Here is a 16,584-nt window from a genome sequence, read left to right as displayed (position 1 = left end):
ATCTTGCCATCAGACCTGCAGACAATGGTGGTGCTGTTGTCATGTGGCGCACGGACCTCTATCTTACTGATGCCAGGCAACTCTTAGACAGCTCCTGATACTTGCCTCTCAAGGACGCTGCTCCAGACCAGCGGAACACTGTCTCTGACATCATTACTGACCTCATCCACTCTGGGGAACTCCCATCCACTGCCCCCAAACTCCTATTCCGTTAGCCCACACTGCTCGCTTCTACCTTCTACCCAAGATTCACAAACCGGACTGTCTGGGTAGTTATATTGTGTCTGCCTGCTCCTGCCCCACTGAACTCGTGTCCTTGTATTTCAGTTCCATTCTATCCCCCTTGGTTCAGTCTCTTCCCATCTACATCCACAATGCTTCTTGTGCCCTTGATCTCCTCCATAATTTTCATTTCCCTGACCCTGACTGCTTCATTTTCACCATGGATGTTCAGTCCCCATCAAGAAGGTCTCTAAGCTCTCTGCTTCTTTCTTGACAAAAGAACTAATCAATCCCCCTCCATCACCACGCTGCTCTGTCTGACAGAGCTTGGCCTCACCCTGAACAAATTTTCCTTTGGCTCCTCCCAGTGTCTCCAAACTTGAGGGGTGGCCGTGGCTACTCACATGGGCCCCAGGCATGCCTGACTCTTTGTTAGCTACGTAGAACAGTCCATGTTCAAAGCCTTCCCCGGTTATACACCCTAGCTCTTCCTCCATTACATTAATGACTGCCCTGGTGCTGCTCCATGCACCCATGCTGAGCATGCCAATCTTATCAACTTTACCCCCAACTTCCACCCTGTCTTTAAATTCACTTGGTCCATCACTGACACCTCCCTCCACTTACTCGATTTCTCTCTGTCTCTATCTCTGGAAACAAATCATCAACCAACATCTTTTGTAAATCTATTGATTTGCATGGTTATATCGACTATACCTCTTCCCATCCTAATTCCTGTAAAAATGCTATTCCCTTTTCTCAGTTTCCTTGCCTCTGTTACATCCGTTTTTCCAAAACACAGATTTCCATTCCAGGATGTCCTCCTTTAAAGAACAGGGTTGCTTTCCCTTACTATTGATGCTGTCCTCACCCACACCTCCTCCATTTCCTATAGATCCTCACTCACCTCATCTTCCCACTGCCTTAATGGAGATAGAGTTCCTTTCATCTTTACCTATCACCCCATCAACCTCCTCATCCAACACATTATCTTCCACAGCTTCTGCCATCTCCAAAAGGATCTTACCACTGAAAATTTCTTTATGTCCATGCCCCCTGCCTCTTTGCACAGGGGTTGCTCCCTCTGCGATTTCCTTGTCCATTTGGCCCTTCCCACTAATCTCCCACCTGTGACCCAAGTGCAACACCTGCCCATACACCTCCTCCCTCACCTCCATTCAGGGTCCCAGGCAGTCCTTCCAGGTGAGGCAACAGTTCACCTGCAAATCTGCTGGGGTTGTCTATTGTGTCCGGTGCTCCCGATGTATTGTATTTGTCAATGTGGGAGTGGAGAGCAAGTTTGTAAATTGGTGGGAGCAAAGTATGTTTGGAATGCTGAGGGTGGAGTGCCATGGGAGGGGTATGGGACACGTTGCAGAGGAGTGACAAAAGTGGGGCTGGCATAGTACAGACACACCCAGCCCTGAGACACCAGGCAAGGTCATCTGATTCCAAACAGTTGGTTTATTGGTCTCTCTGGTGCTTCCTGTTCCCTTCCTCCACCCAACCATTATTTCCCTCTCCCTACCCCACCTTCCCACTCTCAGTCCACAATACAGACCCCTGTCAGAATCAGGTTCATCATCACTCACGCGTGTCGTTAATTTTTTTGTGTAGCAGTGCAATACATAAAATTACTACAGTACTGTACAAAAGTCCTGGGCACCCTAGCTATAAATATACCCAAGACTTTTGCATAGTACCATACTTGTGCTCCTAGCAGCAAGCGCAAAGCTGGAGGAACTCAGTTTGTCAGGCAGCATCTATGGCGTGAAATGGACATTTGACATTTCGGGTCAAGTTCCTTCATCAGGACTGATAAACAGTTTGACCCAAAACGTTGACTATCCAGTTCCCTCCATAGATGCTGCCTGACCTGCTGAATTCTTCCAGCTCTTTGTGTGTTGCTTCAGATTTCCAGCATCTGCAGTCTCATCTGTCACCACTTGTACTCCTAGTTTCCCCTGTTCCATGACACTTCTGAGGGCTCTACCGTTCACTCTATAAGTACTACCCTAGTTGGATTTCCCATAGTGCAACATTTGGCACTTATCTGGATTGCAGGAATTGCCAGTCCTCAAACCATTTGCATTGTTGATTAAGATCCCCTGTAATTTCCGATATGTTCTTCACTGTCTACAGTAGCACCTATTTCAGTCTCATCTGAAAACTTACCAACCAAGCTTTGCACATTCTCATCTGAATCATTTGTATACACAAAGAGCAACGAGCCTCCAGTCTGAGAAATAACCTTCCACCATTGTACTTTCTTCTTGAACTCTTGCAGTTATCATCCCTGGAACTGTGCCTTAAAGGACATTTAACAATATAAGCAACTCTTCCAGTTATTGCCAGGGAGTGAATGAATGGTACCATGATGGGAAGAAGGATGGTGGGAGACTGCCTCCAGGGATCCAAGAGACCAGGACAAACTGTTGAAGTACAGTGTGTGTTGATGATATGTTTGTTGTGCAAGGGAACCTTGGAGACCCTTCAAGTATATAGCTGGCTTTTAAAAGGAAGACTCCTGAGGATGCTACTTGCCCAAGCACTTTAATTAATCTATTTTAGCAGCCGTGTGACAGCAAAGTTCAAAGCAAAGTTTATTATCAGAATACATAGGTGTCACTGCATACATCCCTGAGATTCTTTTTCTGCAGGCATGCTTAGCAAATCTACAGAAGAGTAACTGTAAACATCAGGAATATAAACTGAAAACCAACTGTGCAAATACAGATAATACTGTAAGTAGATAGCAATCAATAACAAGCATGAAATAACAATATAAAAGAGTCCTTAAATGAGTGTAGTTATCACCTTTTGTTCAAGAGTCTGATGGTTGAGGGGGAGTAACTGTTCCTGAGCCTAGTGATGCGAGTAATGAGGCACTTGTAGCTTCTACCTGATGGCAGCAGCAAGAAAAGAGCCTGGCCTGGGTGGTCAGGGTCTCTGATGACCGATGCTGCTTTTCTATGGCAACGTTTCATGTAGACATACTCAATGGTTACGAGAGTTTTACCCTTGATGTACTGGGCCAAATCTGCTACCTTTTGTGGAATTATCCGCTCAAAGGCACTGTTGAAAAATTAAAAACCACTGTAATCCATTTCATAAAAACGGCTCTTGTATATAATTTTAATTTAATGATACATGTACCACATCCCTATAACAGTTAATCGCTGCTGAGGGGATTTCTTTTCGCTTTTCTTTTAAGAATTATAGTTTTGTTTTCATTCTTTATAATCTACTACCTATGGAACAATTGTATCTACTTACAGTGTTTCGAATGAGATGGGAAAAACTATTTTATGCATGAGGTAGTTGATGATAGTTCTTAGTTTTATAATTAAAACATTTGGGTTAAACATCTGAACACATTCTACCACCTGGTTTAATGCCGGTGCTACTTTTTTTTTTAAAAACCCAGTGATGTCTCCAATAGGCAGCTGTGTATCAGAGAAGTTAGGGGCATGTCTTTTACTTTTAATCCTGCTAGTGATGTTGTCTTGTAGTTATTATTCCCCCTGGTGGTAACTTTGAGCTTTGTGTAGTTCATTTGTTGCCTTAAAACTTCATACCAATTCTGCTCCCTATTCAGTATTCATTGTTGCATTGTAATGATTATAAATTGAAGATATTTTACATTAGAATATGGATTATATCATTAAATTATTCATTAAAGCATTAATTCAAATATGGGTATGAAATGAGTACTAGCCTCCCCACTTTCAATGATGATTTTACCAAAATTTTTATTCTAGCTAAAATTATTTCTCAGGACCAAACAGGTTTTATAAAAGACCATTATTCCTTCTCTAATACTCGGAGACTGTTAAATGTTATATACTCATCCCTTCCTAAGACTCCACAATGTGTTGTTTCTCTTGATGCTGAAAAGGCATTTGATAGAGTTGAATGGAAATACTTATTTAACGTTTTAGAGAAATTCAACATTGGTACTAATTTTACTAAGTGGATTAGAATGATATATAAAAGCCCTATTGCCACTGTTATTACTAATAATTGCAGATCTTTTTTTCGACTTTCGCGGAGTACGAGACAAGGATGTCTGTTAAGTCCCCTGTTATTTAGTTTGATATTGGAACCTTTGGCTATTGTACTTCATGAAGCTAAAGATATTCAAGGAACTTCCATTAATGGGACTATTCATAAGATCTCCCTTTATGCTGATGATCTCTTAGTTTATGTTTCGAATCCTGAAGAATCCATTCCTAGTTTATTGAAATTATTAAATGAATTTGGAAAGTTTTGAGGATCTAAATTAAACTTTAATAAAGGAATTATTTCCTTTAAATGATTCTGCTTCTATATATGATGACATTCCCTTTAACGTTACGGACTTTTTCAAATATTTAGGTATTATTAGCACTAAAAATTATGGAGACCTTTATAGAGCTAATTTGGTTCACTTAGTAGATTTTATGAAACATAGGGGTTTTCTTTGTTTTAGTTAGTAGGGGTTCTTTTTTCCTTCTTTCTTTTTTAAAAAAAATATAGTTTTAACATTTGGTTTTTTATTGGTATACTGTTTAGCTTGGTTAATCAGTTATCCTGACGAAGGGTCTCGGCCTGAAACGTCGACTGCACCTCTTCCTAGAGATGCTGCCTGGCCTGCTGTGTTCACCAGCAACTTTTATGTGTGTTGCTTGAATTTCCAGCATCTGCAGAATTCCTGTTGTTAATCAGTTATTTGATAATTTAACTCTTATTGTACATATTGATATGTTGATTTGACTACTTTAATGTATTTTTTTGTTGATTTTCAATAATAATTAATAAAAAGATTTAAAAATGAGAAATGTTCAATTGGGTTAAGGTCAGGACTCTGATTGGAGCACTCAAGGACATTGATTTTCTTCATTTGAAGCCACTCCATGGTTGCTCTGCCAGTGTGCTTCGGGTCGTTGTCTTTCTGAAAGACAGATTTCCTCCCCAGTTTAAGCTTTCTGGCAGAAGCTAACAGGTTTTTTTATCCGGAATCTCTCTGTATTTAGTAGAATTAATTTTCCCCCATCAATCTTGACCAGATTTCCAATGCCTGCTGCAGAAAAGCATCCCCATAGCATGATAGTTTATTTTATGCATTGCACTGTATTCCTGCCACAAAGCATCATATTTCACTGCATATGTCAATGATAATAAACCAAATTCTGATTAATATCTAGATTTTATCATTCACCAATTATCAAACTAAATAGCAAATCTATTAGATTTTAACACATGTTAAACAACTTAAAAATTAGCAACCCCGTTACCTTTTAAGAGAAAATCTGCAGATGCTGGAAATCCAAGCAACACACACAAAATGCTGGAGGAACTCAGCAGGCTAGGCAGCATCTATGGAAAGGAGTACAGTCAGCGTTCTGCGCCCTTCAGCAGGACTTTTAAAAAATAATTTAGTTTGAGACCCAGACATCACAGGCAAGGCCAGCATTTAACACACATCCATAATTGCCCTCGTGAAGATGATGGTAAGCTACATCCTTGAACTCCTGCAGTATTTTTCGTGAAAGCTCAATTGCTTTGGAGATGTAATATATTTCCAAGACAGTATTGAGTACAATTTGGAGGACAACTTGCATATTTTGTTCTTGTTGGTAGACATCATGGGAGATGCTAACTGTCAAGCTAAGTGGTACATGCTTCATTTGCTGAAGCTGCACCCACCCCAGTAAGTGGAGTGTATTCCAGCATTCTGCAGATTCATGTCTTGTGATCTGGGATATTGGGAAGTAAAACACTTAATACAGGAGATTCAGCTTTTAATCTGTAACCACTTTAGTTAAATTAAGTTGTTAATCATTGTTGATTGTTGTTGACTTGGCGATAGTAATTCTATTCAGTGTTAAGGGTTGGTGTTTAGACTTTCATCTTGGAGATGGCATTGCCTCAGGATATTGCTGGCAAAATTTCAGATACTGACGAGAGGGTGTACAAGAGTGAGATATATCAGCAGGTTGAGTGATGTTGCAGCACCAACCTTGCACTCAGTGACAGTAAGGACAAAGAACTGATTACGGACTTCAGAAAGGGTAAGAGGAGGAAACATGCACCAATCCTCATAGAGGGATCGAAGTGGAAAGAGTGAGCAAGGAGAGCATTCTAACTGGCTGCATCATTGTCTGGTGTGGGGGTGGGGAGCTACTGCAGAGGATCAAAATAAGCTGTAATCTTAGCCAGTTCTGTCATGGGCACTAGCCTCCATAGCATCCAGGATATCTTCAAGGAGTGATACCTCAAAAAGGCAGCATCCAACATTAAGGAACATCAACACCCAGGACATGTTCTATTCTCATTGGCAGTAATGATCAGTGTCAACAATTCAGTACTTTCTAAAAGCACCTTCAAGGATTTGCAAACGTCCATATATTCCTTAGAACTGTTCAATATATTCCTTGGAACTGTCATTTTAATGGAATGCCTCTTCATCTTTCTGTAATATTTATCTTCTTTCTGTGTATCTTCTTTCTACAGTATAGTTCTGTGTTAAATTTCATTTACCATTTATCAACCAGCCCAAGTATGTCTTCTCAAATTCCTTTAATATCCTGCTCACTTAAAAGCTTAATGTGATCTGTAAATTAGCAAATGTCAAAATAGCAGTGATCTCAAATTTGCCCTTGGAGAACATCTGATTTTCCTTCTTAAACCTGAAAAATAACCGATTCGCCCATCTTTTCAGATTTCTGCATTTTAAAGACAATTTTCTATTCATGTTGCTGGGAAACCCTTTAATTCCATAGATCTCAATTTTGCTAATTAGCTTTCTGTTTCAGAATTTATCCAACACCTTCTGAAAATTTGACATTAATTGTATTCCCATTATCAATTTTCCTGATTACTGCATTTAATAAAAATTGGATTAGTCAAACATGACTCGCCTTGTGTGACCCGTGCTGGTTCAACTTCATCCGTTCAATTTTATTCAAGTAGTTTTAATGTCTTTGTGGATTTATTGTTTCTATAAGCTCCCACACTACCAGACTTAAATCATAGGGCGTATACTTAGCTGATGTATGCTTGCATCCCTTTTTAAATATAGATACTATATTTAATATATTCCAGTCTTTGGCATCTCCTCTGCATCTAGGAAAGAAGGAAGAATATAGCTATCTCCAACCCACCTCCTGTCACATAACATTCCATTTGGATCATGTGACTTGCTTTCATTGCTGCTACTTTGATTTTTTGAAAAAGTTTCTTCATGAATCTCCTCCTCACTGCCCCAATCTCTGATACTTTATATATTCCCTTTTATTGGATTCTGGCAGCATCCTCTTCCTTGGTAGAGGAATATTCATTATTATTCCAGCTCAGTGTTTGCCTCCTTGTATAGATTTACACCAATTTACATCGGTGGTGCACAAGTGGAATAGGTCAAAAGCTTTAAGTTCCTCGGGGTCAATATCACAAATGACTTGACTTGGTCCAACCAAGCAGAGCCCACTGCCAAGAAGGCCCACCAGTGCCTTTACTTCCTGAGAAAACTAAATAAATTTGGCCTGTCCCCTAAAACCCTCACTAATTTTTATAGATGCACCGTAGAAAGCATTCTTCTAGGGTGCATCACAACCTGGTTTGGAAGTTGTCCTGTCCAAGACCGGAAGAAGCTGCAGAAGATCGTGAACACGACGCAGCACATCACACAAACCAATCTTCCGTCCTTGGACTCACTTTACACCGCACGCTGTCGGACCAGTGCTGCCAGGATAATCAAGGACATGACCCACCCAGCCAACACACTTTTCGTCCCTCTTCCCTCCGGGAGAAGGCTCAGGAGCTTGAAGCGTCGTATGGCCAGATTTGGGAACAGCTTCTTTCCAACTGTGATCTAGCCATACCCTCCAAGTATCTGGACCTGCCTCTCGGTTTTTTTGCACTACCTTACTTTCCATTTTTCTATTTTCTATTTATGATTTATAATTTAAATTTTTAGTATTTACTATCAATTTGTACTCCAGGGAGCAGGAAGCGCAGAATCAGATATCGCTGTGATGATTGTACGTTCTAGTATCAATTGTTTCCTTCCTTGCTTTCCACATGCTGTCTCTACACCTGTCGTACTTCATGCCAACAGGTAAGAGCTCACCGAGTTAAAAAAATAAGGTGCTGACAAGCTCATTCCCCTTCAAAACAACTTATCTGTGAAAGTTGAGGACAATGACTGAATATTGTAGTCATGGATAGTAGACAGTGAGGAAATGTGCCCAGCTTCCTAAATTTAAGGATTGGGAAATGTTTTCCCTGTTGAGAAGAAGGTGTCAACAGTTTGCTTTTTCTAAAGGAGATAAACACTGGTGTGTTGCTTTTAGTGTTTGCCTCATTTAAGAGAGAACTACCAACAGGTATTATCTGAGTTCAACCTGAATCCATCTGGGGGTCAGGTATAGGAAGACAGAATAAAACCAGCCAAAAAACCAGCCATAAACCCAAAGCTCACCCATGAAGGAGTTTGCTTTCGTCTGCACACCTTTAATTAAATCTTTATGATTGAATTAATACTGCTGTCATTGACACATTACGCTTTTGGCCCATGTATTCCCCCAAACCAGATCCAGCGTGCCTCTTTCTCTGTTGGATTAAAAATGTGTTGATCAAGAAGTTTGCCTTAAAAAATATTTTGAACTTTCTTCATCCTTTGCCCTTCTACACGAACGCTGTATCATTCAACATGCAAGTTATTGAATTAACGCAATAACTACATTACAGTTCTTCTGCACATATGTCCTTTCCTGTAGACTTTTTCCTCTATTTTTCTCTTACTATTCAGTGCTGTAAGAAATTTTTGTCCAGTGACAGCTCCGTCTTTGATTTTTCATGATGAGCAAATGGATTCTATACTTCTCAAGGATACCCTGTTCTTTCAGCGCTGGAATATTTCTCTTAATATTAATGCCTCATCTCTTTTTCCACTTCCCTATCTTCTCCAAACACCTTGTGTCTCATCAGATATTATGTAACCATATTTCCTCTTTTCTGTTTTAGCTATGACAATTACAATACAATTCCAGATAGCAATTTGAATTCTCAGCTGCCTGACCTTATCCACAACACTTTGCATTTATGTACCTGCATTGTGAATTGTATTTGTATTGTTTTAGTGGTCTGCTTCCACCTTTTAACACTCCCTCTCCTTGCATGTTAGTCCTCATTCCTTTTACTGCTGGTAATCACCTTCAACTCCAACCTCGCCAACTCTCACCACTCCTGCAGCACCCACTCCCCCAGCTCCACGTACAGCAATATATCAGCAGCTGAGATGGGAGAAACCATATGGCATGAACTGCATGCAGTGATGTGATCTACAGTGGCCAAGACTGCAACATGAAAATATCCTGCAGCTTCCCATCCTCACATTTTCCAATCTAATTACTAGTAACATTTCTCGCTGTTAGTCTTTCTGCATAACAAGTTCTCGATCCATTTTGAGCTAAAATTGCTTGATTTCACGTTTTGAATCTTCATTATATTATTCTCACTTTCAGTTCATCAGGGAGATATTTTGCTTTGACGTGAAGGGTAGATAAATAACGAGGTCATCCAAAAAATACACACATTTTAATTCCACATCCCATTCCCATTCTAACGTGTGTCCACGGCCTCCTCTACTGTAAAGATGAAGCCACACTCAGGTTGGAGGAACAACACCTTATATTCCGTATGGGTAGCCTCCAACCTGATGGCATGAACATTGACTTCTCTAACTTCCGCTAGGCCCCACCTCCCCCTCGTACCCCATCTGTTACTCTTTTTAATGCACACATTCTTTCTCTCACTCTCCTTTTTCTCCCTCTGTCCCTCTGAGTATACCTCTTGCCCATCCTCTGGGTCACCCCCCCCGTCTTTCTTCCCGGACCTCCTGTCCCATGATCCTCTCGTATCCCCTTCTGCCTATCACCTGTCCAGCTCTCGGCTCCATCCCTCCCCCTCCTGTCTTCTCCTATCATTTTGGATCTCCCCCTCCCCCTCCAGCTTTCAAATCCCTTAGTCACTCTTCCTTCAGTTAGTCCTGACGAAGGGTCTCGGCCTGAAACGTCGACTGCGCCTCTTCCTATAGATGCTGCCTGGCCTGCTGCGTTCACCAGCAACTTTGATGTATGTTGCTTGAATTTCCAGCATCTGCAGAATTCCTGTTGTTAACCTTTCCCTCAATGTCAGCAAAACGAAGGCACTGGTAATTTACTTTATGATGGGGCAAGGTGCATGTGCTCTTGTTTACATCAATGGCACTGAGGTTGAGAGCGTTGAGCGATTCAAGTACCTGGGAATAAACGTCACCATTAGCCTGTCCTGGTAGAAACACATTGATGCCATGACCAAGAAAGCTCACCAGCACTTCTAGTTCCTCAGGAGGCTAAAGAGGCCTGTTCCTTTTGACACTCAATTTTTATCGTGACACATCCTTTCCAGATGCATCACAGCTTGGTATGGCAACTGCTCTGCACACGACGGTAAGAAACTGTGGATACAGCAGAGCACATCATAAAGACCAGCCACCCCTCAATGGACTCTGTCTATATTTCTTGCTGCCTTGGGTAAAGAAACCAGTATAATAAGACATAAGAGCAGAATTAGACCACTTGGCTCATTGAGTCTCTCCGCCATTTCATCATGGCTGATCCAATTTTCCTCTCAGCCCCAATATCCTGCCTTCTCCCCATATCCCTTCATGCCCTGACCAATTCAGAACTTATCAACCTCCATCTTAAACACAACCAATGTCCTGGCTTCCACAGCTGCCTGTAGCAACAAATTCCACAGATTCATCATACTCTGGCTAAAGAAACTCCCTCTAATCTCTATTCTGAGGCTGTGTCCTCCAGTCCTAGACTCCCCCACCATAGGAAATATCCTCTCCACATCCCACTCTATCTAGGCCTCTCCACATCCCACTCTATGTAGGCCTCTCCACGTCCCACTCTATCTAGGCCTCTCCACGTCCCACTCTATCTAGGCCTCTCCACGTCCCACTCTATCTAGGCCTCTCCACGTCCCACTCTATCTAGGCCTCTCCACGTCCCACTCTATCTAGGCCTCTCCACGTCCCACTCTATCTAGGCCTCTCCAGGTCCCACTCTATCTAGGCCTCTCCAGGTCCCACTCTATCTAGGCCTTTCAACATTTGATATGTTTCAATGAGATCACTCCTCATTCTTCTAAATTCCAGCAAGTGAAGGCCCAGAGCCATCAATCACTCCTCATTCGACAAGCCTTTCATTCCTGAATTCATTCTCATGACCCTCCTCTGAACCCCCTCCAATGTTGGCACATTGTTTCTTAGATAAGGGGCCAAAAACTGCTTATAATTCTCCGTGAGGCCTCACCAGTGCCTTGTAATGCCTCAGCATTACATCCTTGCTTTTATATTCTAGTCCTCTCAAAATTACTGCTAACATTTGCATCTACCTTCCTCACCACTGACTCAACCTGCGGGTTAACCTTTATGAAATCCCACTTGAGGACTCACAAGTTTCTTTGCACCTCGAATTTTCTCCCTATTTCGAAAATGGTCTATGCTTTTATTTCTTCTACTAAAGTGCGCAACCATACACTTCCTGACTCTGTTTTCCAATTTCTATTTCTTCGCTCATTCTTCTTATCTGTCCAAATGGTCCTGCAGCCTTCCTGCTTTCTCAACACTATCTGAGCCTCCACCTATCTTTGCATTATCCCGCAAACTTAAACACAAAGTCATCCATTCCATCATCCAAATCTTTGACATGCAACATAAAAAGAAGCTGTCTCAATATTGCTGAACACCACCAGTCACAGGTAGTCAACCAGAAGAGGCTCCCTTTATTCCCACTCTGCCTCCTGCCAACCAACTACTGCTTTATCCATGTTAGTATCTTTCCTGTAATACCATGGGCTCTTATCTTGTTAAGTAGCCTCATGTGCAGCACCTTGTCAAAGGCCTTCTGAAAATCCAAGTACACAACATCCACTGATTCTCCTTTGTCTATCCTGCTTGTTATTTCAAAGAATTCTAGCAGATTTTTCAGACAAGATTTCCCCTTGATTTTCCCCTATTTGAGTGTGGCCTTCAAGTACCCCGAAACCATATAAGACCATAAGACATGGGAGCAGAATTAGGCTATATGACCCATTGAGTCTGCTCCACCATTCAATCATGGCTGATTCTTCTTTGTAAAATCTCCTCCTCAATCGCAGTTCCCTGCCTTCTCCCCATAACCTTTGATGCCATGTCCAATCAAGAAACTATCAATCCCTGCCTTAAATACACCCAATAACCTGGCCTCCACAGCTTCATGTGGCAACAAATTCCACAAATTCATCACCCTTTGGCTAAAGAAATTTCTCCACATCTCTGTCTTGAAAGGATGCCTCTCTATCCTGAGGCTGTGCCTCTTGTTCCAGACTCTCCCACCATGGGAAACATCCTTTCCACATCTACTATGTCTAGGCCTTTCAACATTCGAAAGGTTTCAATGAGATCCCCTCTCATCCTTCTGAATTCCAGTGAGTACAGACCCAGAACCATCAAATGTTCCTCATATGATAACCCTTTCATTCCTGGAATCATCCTTGTGAAACCTTAATAATTGACTCCCAACATCTTCCTAGCCACTGCAGTCAGTCTAACTGGCTTATAATTTCCTTTCTTCTGTCTTCCATACCTTCCTGAAGAGCAGAGTGACATTTACATCCACTCGAGACATTCCCTCTTCCTCCCCCCCCTCCCCATAAGCAGTAGATACAAAAGCCTGAATGCTCATATCACCGAGCTGGTGTACTATGCTGCTGTTTCAACACTATTGAGTGGTCCCCTCCCCTAGTCAATAAGAATGGATTTTTTGACCTCACAGTCTACCTTTGCCACTCATACTGCTCTACACTTAGTACTGTAACTCTTTATTTTGCACTCTATGATTGATCTAAAAAGCGTGGATTGGGACAGGTTGTTTGTAAACACAAAATAATCTGCAGATGCTGGGATCAAAGCAACACTCACAACACACTGGAGGAACTCAGCAGATCGGGCAGCATCCGTGGAAACGATGAGTCGACATTTCAGGCTGGAACCCTTCGTCAGGACTGAAGAGGGAAGGGGCAGAGGCCCTTCATATATACCTCATATACCGTCCAGATAGTCTCCAGCCCCTTGGTATGAACATAGAATTTTCCAACTTCTGGTAATTCCCTTCCCCTCCCTTCCTCTATCCCTATTTCACTCTGCCCCTCCCCCAGCTGCCTATCACCTCTCTCATGGTTCCGCCTCCTTCTACTACCCATTGTTTGCCTGCCTATCACCTCCCTGCTTCCCCTCCTCCACCCCTTTGTCTTTCAAATTACTGGTTTTTCAACTGGACCTACCAGCCTTCTCCTTCCCACCCTCTGCCCCTTCCCTCTTCAGTCCTGACGAAGGGTTCTGGCCCGAAACGTCAACTCATCATTTCCAAGGATGCTGCCCGACCTGCTGAGTTCCTCCAGCGTGCTGGGGCAGGTTGTTCTCTGGCAAGAATGTGATCGGTAAGTGGGAAGCTTTCAAACGAGAAATTTTGAGAGTGCAGAGCATGTATGTTCCTGTCAGGATTAAAGGCAAAGTGAATAGGAATAAGGAACCTTGGTTTTCAAGAGATATTGCAACTCTGATAAAGAAGAAGAGAGAGTTGTATGACATGTATAGGAAACAGGGGGTAAATCAGGTGCTTGAGGAGTATAAGAACTGCAAGAAAATACTTAAGAAAGAAATCAGGAGGGCTAAAAGAAGACATGAGGTTGCCTTGGCAGTCAAAGTGAAAGATAATCCAAAGAGCTTTTACAAGTATATTAAGAGCAAAAGGATTGTAAGGGATAAAATTGGTCCTCTTGAAGATCAGAGTGGTCGGCTATGTGCGGAACCAGAAGAAATGGGGGAGATCTTAAAAGGGTTTTTTGCGTCTGTATATGAGGAAACTGGCATGAAGTCTATGGAATTAAGAGAAACAAGTAGTGAGATCATGGAAACTGTACAGATTGAAAAGGAGGAAGTGCTTGCTATCTTGAGGCAAATCAAAGTAGATAAATCCCCAGGACCTGACAGGGTATTCCCTCAGACCTTGAAGGAGACTAGTGTTGAAACTACAGGGGCCCTGGCAGATATAATTAAAATGTCGGTGTCTATGGGTGAGGTGCCGGAGGATTGGAGAATGGCTCGTGTTGTTCCGTTGTTTAAAAAAGGATCGAAAAGTAATCCGGGAAATTATAGGCCGGTGAGTTTGATGTCGGTAGTGGGTAAGTTATTGGAAGGAGTACCAAGAGACAGAATCTACAAGCATTTGGATAGACAGGGACTTATTAGGGAGAGTCAACATGGCTTTGTGCATGGTAGGTCATGTTTGACCAATCTATTGGAGTTTTTCGAGGAGGTTACCAGGAAAGTGGTTGAAGGGAAGGCAGTGAATGTTGTCTACATGGACTTCAGTAAGGCCGTTGACAAGGTCCTGCATGGGAGGTTAGTTAGGAAAATTCAGTCGCTAGGTATACATGGAGAGGTGGTAAATTGGATTAGACATTGGCTCAATGGAAGAAGCCAAAGAGTGGTAGTAGAGGATTGCTTCTCCGAGTGGAGGCCTGTGACTAGTGGCGTGCCACAGGGATCAGTGCTGGGTCCATTGTTATTTGTCATCTATATCAATGATCTGGATGATAATGTGGTAAATTGGATCAGCAAATTTGCTGATGATACAAAGATTGGAGGTGTAGTGGACAGTGAGGAAGGTTTTCAAAGCTTGCAGAGGAATTTGAATCAGCTGGAAAAATGGGCTGAAAAATGGCAGATGGACTTTAATACAGACAAGTGTGAGGTATTGCATTTTGGAAGGACAAACCAAGGTAGAACATACAACTGAGGAGTGCAGTAGAATGAGGGATCTGGGAATACAGATACAAAATTCCCTAAAAGTGGCATCACAGGTAGATAGGGTCGTAAAGAGAACTTTTGGTACATTGGCCTTTATTAATCAAAGTATTGAGTATAAGAGCTGGAATGTTATGATGAGGTTGTATAAGGCATTGGTGAGGCCGAATCTGGAGTGTTGTGTTCAGTTTTGGTCACCAAATTACAGGAAGGATATTAATAAGGTTGAAAGAGTGCAGAGAAGGTTTACAAGGATGTTGCCGGGACTTGAGAAACTCAGTTACAGAGAAAGGTTGAATAGGTTAGGACTTTATTCCCTGGAGCGTAGAAGAATGAGGGGAGATTTGATAGAGGTATATAAAATTATGATGGGTATAGATATAATGAATGCAAGCAGGCTTTTTCCATTGAGGCAAGGGGAGAAAAAAACCAGAGGACATGGGTTAAGGGTGAAGGGGGAAAAGTTTAAAGGGAACATTAGGGGGGGCTTTTTCACACAGAGAGTGGTGGGAGTGTGGAATGAGCTGCCAGACGAGGTGGTAAATGCGGGTTCTTTTCTAACATTTAAGAATAAATTGGACAGATACATGGATGGGAGGTGTATGGAGGGATATGGTCCGAGTGCAGGTCAGGTGGGACTAGGCAGAAAATGGTTCGGCACAGCCAAGAAGGGCCAAAAGGCCTGTTGTCTGTGCTGTAGTCTTTTTATGGTTTCTATGGTTTTACTATGTGCTACCTCAATTGTAATGAATTGATTTGTGACAATAATACACTAGTAACAATAAGGCGCAGGGGGTGGTAGAATTAGACAATTCGGCCCACAAAGTCTGCTCGGCCATTCAATTTAATGTAACGCAGTACGAAACCACTTCTTAACCCTTTTTTGCTTGTCTAAGTTATATAATATTCAACCAATACCTGTGCTTTTCTAATTTTATTTTTGATAATAATTGCCACAAGTTTGATATTTTCCTAATACAATGCAAAAATGATGGCCAGCTCTTGTTGCTTGACCAACTAGTTGCAATTTGTTAACAAGGCAAAAACGACAAATATTTACAATCTGGAAAGAAGGGAAAACTGCAGACATGGTGCATCATTAGGGTGTTCATCTTGCAACAGATCATTGAATTTTATGTTTCATGCCAGAATTAGCTAGATCTCTTATGGGTTTTGTCATATATATTGGGTATCTAGCAATAACTTGCTAACTGAGCATATTTAAACCTACCAGTTGAATGCATCTATCAATATTATATTGCCTTGAACTAACCTTTTTCTTTTACATTTTAATAAGGGGTTACCAATCAAGCCAAGACAAGATGCTATTTTCATTGGTGAAGGGTTAAGGAAGAAAGACTGGCATGACAATAAAGCAATCATGGCAGATGCAGCAAGAATGGGTATGTACTAAGAAAACTATTCAGTTATATCGCAACATTTGTGTTTAATTAAGTGCGTTCTCATGGCTTTGTTCACAG

General features: G+C 41.8%; 1 protein-coding gene across 1 annotated transcript in view; it reads left to right on the top strand.

The window, feature by feature from the left end:
• The window catches only part of LOC134349273 (polypeptide N-acetylgalactosaminyltransferase 10-like), an 82,442-nt gene that overhangs the window by 5,159 nt on the left and 60,699 nt on the right, over positions 1–16,584 (top strand). Inside the window, exon 2 of the mRNA XM_063053332.1 lies at positions 16,401–16,506. Within this exon, the coding sequence (XP_062909402.1) occupies positions 16,401–16,506 (106 nt within the window). The remainder of the gene's footprint in view (positions 1–16,400; positions 16,507–16,584) is intronic.

This window comes from Mobula hypostoma, chromosome 7, assembly GCF_963921235.1.
Source record: "Mobula hypostoma chromosome 7, sMobHyp1.1, whole genome shotgun sequence".
NCBI lineage: Eukaryota > Metazoa > Chordata > Chondrichthyes > Myliobatiformes > Myliobatidae > Mobula > Mobula hypostoma.
The sequence above is the reverse complement of the archived record's forward strand: the minus strand, read 5'-3'. Positions and strand labels throughout refer to the sequence as shown.